The sequence below is a fragment of the Stegostoma tigrinum genome, chromosome 13 (assembly GCF_030684315.1).
Source record: "Stegostoma tigrinum isolate sSteTig4 chromosome 13, sSteTig4.hap1, whole genome shotgun sequence".
Taxonomy (NCBI): Eukaryota; Metazoa; Chordata; class Chondrichthyes; order Orectolobiformes; family Stegostomatidae; genus Stegostoma; species Stegostoma tigrinum.
This window is the reverse complement of record NC_081366.1, coordinates 8,985,612-8,991,940: the sequence shown is the minus strand read 5'-3', so window position 1 is coordinate 8,991,940 and position 6,329 is coordinate 8,985,612. Positions and strand designations below refer to the sequence as shown.

At 44.0% G+C, this 6,329-nt stretch overlaps 1 protein-coding gene across 1 annotated transcript in view; it reads left to right on the top strand.

Moving 5' to 3' along the window:
* The first annotated feature begins 288 nt into the window (after positions 1 to 288).
* The window catches only part of gpx3 (glutathione peroxidase 3), a 29,184-nt gene continuing 23,143 nt past the window's right edge, over positions 289 to 6,329 (top strand). The window contains exon 1 of the mRNA XM_048543931.2: positions 289 to 426. Within this exon, the coding sequence (XP_048399888.1) occupies positions 352 to 426 (75 nt within the window). The 5' untranslated portion in view covers positions 289 to 351. The remainder of the gene's footprint in view (positions 427 to 6,329) is intronic.

The following is a 6,329-nucleotide window of genomic DNA, read 5'->3' as shown; positions in this document are numbered from 1 at the left end:
GTATTTACAGGGGGGTCCCAGGGGGAGTATGTCAGTATTTACGGGAAGGGGGGGCGCGGGCGGGTCCCAGGGGGAGTGTGTCAGTATTTACAGGGAGTCCCTGGGGGTGAATGTTTTGGTCATGTTTGACACAATTCATTTGAAAACACTGCCAAGCGGGCTCCGCAATTCTGCATTGAAAGGGTTACGCTCAGAACAAAGGCAAACACATGCCCGTGTGCGTCTGATTGGCTGGCTCCAGCTCTGACTGACTTTGCTCTGTGTTTAAATAGGACAATGTTTGTTCCAGCGAGCCCAAGTCCTGAGTGACTGAATCTGAGCTAGTGACTGGGAAATGACTGTCCTGCATCCATGATGGCCACTTTGTACAAGCATGGGCTCCTGCTGTCGCTCCTGCTAGCATGGGTACGGGCAGGAGCTGGCCAGGTAAAGGTGGTTTCAAGCAAGCATTGAATGGAGATTTTTTTACTTTCACAGCAACTGAAAGCAATAGTTTTAATTGATTAAACTTGCCTCATCTGTCATTTCAATTATGTCCTTGCTTCTGTCTTAAATTTCTTTATGGCTTAGCCAATGTTTTGTTTGTCAGGTTAGACCCTAAGGGAATTTATGTCATGCTTTGGCTTCATAAGGAATGACTGTCTATGCTTTGAATTAGTGACTTAATATTGACAGGAAATGCAAACTGTGTTCCCCGTGTTTTGTTTTTTTCAGCCTTGTTCTTGATCCAGCCTGGGTTGCCCCCATGTCAACTCCCCCCAGTCTTGCGACTGGTTCAAAATGCATCTCATAACCTTGTCCCCTTCCCAGCTCCCAGTCTGAATGGTCTTCTATTGTGCCATGGAATTATTGTGGTACAGGCGAATAGCATTTGACCTGTGGTGACCCTCCTGAAGAACTATCCATGTACTGCCCTTCCACCCCACCCCCTTCAGATATTTGGAGAGAGCTTGGGGCATGGAGGGAGGACACTCTGCCTGTTGTGTCTGGGCCAGCTGAGATGCCAGAGAAGGACTGGGTGTGATGTTGAGTTGTTTGGGTTTTCCCCCTCCCCCCTCTATTGCCTTCAAGAAGTGCTGAGCTAACAGTATAGACTCCATGGTGTATGAAACCCTTACCAACAGGTGCCAGACAGTGAGCTGGTAAATACCAGCTGTGAGCTATCTCTCTGGGGTCCAACCGGTATTGATCTGCCAGAGTTCTGGTGCAGAATACCTTTCCCCTCCTTCTTGGAGTATTGTGTATATTTCTGATTGCCCTGCTATTGGAAGGATATTATTAAATTGGAGACAGCTCAGAAAAGATGTACCAGGATGTTATTGGGACTGGGGTGTTAAAATTATAAAGAGGTTAGATTGGTTGGAACTGTTTTCACTAGTGTCGGAGGTTGAAGGGTGACCTTGTAGAAGTTAACAAATTCATGATAGGCAGCGATAAATTGAATGACAAACTCCTTTTCTCTAGGATAGGGAGTTCAGGGGCCACATTTTTGAGGTGAGGCGGAAGATTTTAAAATAGACATGAGGGACAGCCTTTTTATGCAGAGGGTGGTTAATATGTGAAATGAACTGCCAGAGTAAGCGGTGAATACACATATAATTACAATGTTTAAAAGTCATTTGAATCATACATGAATAGGAAAAGTTTAGAGGGGTATGGGCCAAATGCAGTCAAATAGGACTGGGTTGGTTTGGGTAACCTGGTCAGCAGGCTCAAGTTGGACTGAAAGTTCTGTTTCTGTGCTGTATGACTTAATGTCTCCAATTTCCCATCCCCCACCCACAATGCCAACCCCCCCCCCCCCCCCCCCCCGCCAAGACCAATGGTTGATACAATCCACCTGATTTATCATTCCCTGTTTACAGTTACTTTCACTCTGACATTATTTACATGGGAACAGAATGTCCACAGAAGCCTTTTTCTGGCTTGGCCAGTAGACACAGCCAGTCAATGCTGGGGTTTGTTCTCTCAGGTCCCTCCTCCCATGCTGTTTGCTTCATCTTATCCTATCAGCACAGTGTCCTATTCCCCTCTCACTCAGATATGTATAATATTTCCTTAGGGTTATACTGTGCACCTCAACCACTCCCTATGATATCAAGTTCCACATTCTAAACAGTTTATCATATAACCTTGTTTATGAATTGAAAAGTATCTTCTCTTTGTGGCTCCTTGCCTGTCAATGGAAACATTCTTCTTTCTATGTCTACCTCTTCATAATTCTATATAAAAAAAGACTTTAGCCTCGTCCTTTGGGCAAAATCAAACCTCAGCTTGTTGTCTTTCCTAGAAGCTGATGTTTTAGTTCTGGTCCATCCTTAAGAATAATTTTTGTCCTTTTTTCTCCCAGAACCTCGCTATCCTTTTCTCCAATAGCTTCTGTCACATTGATATAATCCGTATTTGTATGAGATGGGAATGTCGTGGCCCTTATTATCTCTAATTCACCTTATCTGTTACTCTTTAACACACCATCAGAGGTCTATGAGTATTTATGGGAATGAGATGGGCCAGTGGTATTATTACTCAACTGTTAATTCCCCAGGACCCTGCTAATGTCTTGGGTTCAAACCCTGCCACAGCAGATGGTGAAATTTTGAGTTCAACAAAAAATTAGATTTAATTGTTGTCAATTATCCAGAAAATCTGATTCACTGATCTCCTTTCTTTGTGGGGTGGTGGGGGGGGGGGGGGGAAATCTCTCACCTTTACCTGGCCTGTGTGACTAAAAAAATCACAGCAAAGTAGTTAACTTATCTGCCCTCAGGGCAATTAAGGATACAATCCAGTGACACCCACATTCCATGAATAAATGACCTATTGTCAACAAAGAAGAGGTGTTTTGGTTGGATGCCAGACAAATGCAGTATTAATTATTAGAAATCCTCTCCATCACCATGGTGGCAAAAGTTTACCTCCCCAATGTGGTACTTGGCTGTCCTATTGCTAAACCCCTCAGCCATATCTTTACTGCTCCCAGGTTCAACTGCTCGCTTGCCACCATGTGATTTACACCCTCTGTAGAAAGACTGTAATGTTTATCTCTTTAGCTTTATTTCTTATTTTCGTAACTTCTATTTACACTATATCTGAAACATTTTTCTTTATTTTCTCTCTGTTTTTGTTACAAGGTACTTTGTTCTTAAGATGGCTTCATGTGTTGGCAACATTTATACACTTTTCACTGTACTCCGTTCTTTCGTAACTTGAGTACATGAGACAGTAAAGCTAATTCTAAATCTAATTTAAAGTGATCTAAAACTCAGCAGTCCATCTGCCATCTCATGCCAGATTCTGGGCACCTATCAGCCCTGTGCTTACTGACCTACATCAGTTTCCTGGCCTGTCAATACCTCAATTTGAAACTTTTTTAATCCTTGTTTTCAAATCCCCTGAAGGAGATTACACCCCTGTATTCTCTTCCAGCATCGGAAATCTGAGATTGCTGTATTCCTTTGTATCTCCGTGATCATTTTGATGGTTCTATCATCACCAGATGACACCCTCCCTAAATTCTCTCGCTCAGAAGCTGCCTTAAAATCTACCTCTTTGGCTGAGTTTTTGATCATTGTGGCACATAGGGAGAGATTCGGGTGACGTAAAATTTTACGGCAATTATCATAGTGTCATTAAAGGCACAGGAAGAGGACACTCAGCCCATCAAGTCCATGTCTGTAGAGCTGTCCATCAGTCCCAGCCACCCTGTTCTAGCCACTTAGGCCAATAAATTTATTGTCTCAAGGATCCCTTCCAGTTTCCTTTGGAAATTGTGAAACCTCTCCTGCTGCACCCTCAGGGGCAAGAGCTCCCAAATCATTGCAGTTCACTGTTTAAATAAATTATTCCCCTCCACCCTCCCCTCAAAGATCTTGAGCAAATGTTTCACCCATGTCCCTTAGTCGCTGTCACCTCGCTAATGAAACAGCTTCTCTTTGCTCACATTGTGAACCTGGCACATAGATAAAATCTTTCTCCAAGGTGAAGAAAACACTGGGATTTTTAAACTTTTCCATGGTGTGCAGCAAGGCTGGAATTTGTTACCCATTCCCTTTATTGCCCTGGAACTGAGTCGCTGACTAGGCCTTTTCAGGGAGCAGCTGTATGTCAATTGCATGACCAGAGAAGTGTCTTATTTTGAGACTGACACAGGCCAGACTGCATAAGGACAGCAGGTTTCCCCTCTGAGGGGCAAAGATGTGCAGGTTAGGTGGATTGGCCATGGTAAATTCACCACAAGTGAGCAAGCTAGGTGGGTTAGCAATGGGAATTGTGGGGTTACAGGGATAATGTTTAAGTCTGGATGAGATGCTCTTCAATGGGTCAGTGTGGACTTGATGGGCCTAATGGTCTCTAACCACACTGTATTCTATGACATTAGTGAACAAGATGGGGTTTTTAATGGTAATCAATGATGGTTTTATGGGCACCATTAGGCAGATTATCTCTCCTATTTCAGACTGATTACTTTAAATTTAACCTCCACTAGTGACTGTGGTGGGGTTTGAATCCATGTTTCCTGGTATTTCCAGGCCACTGCGCCACCATCTCCCCAAATCAATTGCCACCCAGATTCTTTGTTGATAATATTATTTTTGAGCTATTTCTTTGTAGGACTCATGGGCATGTTAAGAGACTAAAACGTCTCCAATACAGTGAACCAGAGCTTTCGATTCTTGTTTGGCATTTTTTCCGGCTTAATGTTTCAATGACGCACACAGATCCACCTGACCTAATGCATCCCTAATCTAATGAACACAGTGACAGCATTAAAGCAGCCAAAATGGGACCATAACTTCATGTGCCAGACCTGTAGCTAGACAGTCAGGCACCTCATTGTTCCTGAGTTATATGCTGCCTGTTATTATCATCCTGTTGTTTACATCCTCTAACAAGCATAGCTGTGTCAGGAAGTGATTTGTTTTTATACGGATCAAGTTCTTGAGGCAGCAATGAACCAGAGGAAAGAAACATTCTGCCTTTCAATTGGTGGCAACTGTTTAATGATAAGCTTGTTATCAGCAATGTGTGTGTGAGCAAATAAACTCAGCACGTTCACTTTGCACAGCTCACTCTCCCTCTGGTTGATAGCTCTCGCGCTCTGTCTCCAGTTCGGTCTCTCTCTCTCTCTCTCTCTCTCTCATCCATTACACCTCCAAACCTCTTGCTGCTATTTTTAAATTCCTTATTCTTTGATGGGGTATTTGGCAATCATTTGTTGCCCATCCCTAACTGCCCCCCCCCCCCCCCATTGCTAGACTGCTTCAGAGGGCAGTTAAGGGTCAACCATATTAGTTTTTAATCCCATTAGGCCAGACTGGGTAATGATAATCATTTCCTTCCTTGAAGCATTTTAGTGAACGAGATGGGGTCCTTACAACAGTTGAGAATGGTTTGGTGGACACTATCACTGAGAAGACTTGTATTTCTGTTTTACCCATAAATGTAGGTTCTACCAGCTGCTTTGGAGGGCTGGACCCATGCCTGTAGAGTATTAGGTAGGGTCTCATGATTAGTACTCCAGGATAGGATGCTCTTTGGAGGGTTGGTGCAGACCTGATGGGCTGAATAGCCTCGTTACACACTGCAAGGATTCTATGATTACTAGCCCAGTGACAATACTACCACCACCTCCATATAAACCTGCTTCCCTGCCACCTCTCTCCCTCCCTCCTCTCTATCTCTTCACCGCACAACCTACCCTCGCTCTCTCTCTGACCCCCAGCTCTGTTTCACCCCCACTCTCTCTTTCTCATTCCTTTACTGTTATTTGTTCATAGGATGTGGGTGTTACTGCTTGTGACAGCACTCATTGTCCTGGAGAAAGTGGTATTGTTGGGCCTTAGATCATAGGGCTATAAGACGTAGGGGCAGAAGTAAGCCATTTGGCCCATCAAAGTGACTCAGCCATTCAATGGCTGATTTGATGATCTTCAACTCCACGCTCCTGACCTTATGCCAAAGCCTGGGATTCCCTTACTGATTTTAAGAAAGATCTATCTGTCTCTGCCTTAAATACACTTCAACTCTGTGGTAAAGAACTCCACAGATTCACTCTCCTCTGAGAGGACATTCCTCCTCCATCACCGTTTTAAATGTGACCTCTTATTCTGACCTGATTTCTTCTGGCCCGAGACTCTCTCACAGGGGAATGCACCGTCTCCCAGACCTAGCCAGTCAGGGCCCATAACCATCTTGTCTCTTTCAAAGAGGTCACCTCTCATTCTTTGAAACTCCAATGAGTACAGGCCAACATGCTCATTTAACAGTCCTTCCATACTGATAACAGCTGAGTGCACCTTCTCTGGACTGCCCCCAATCTGATATAGCTT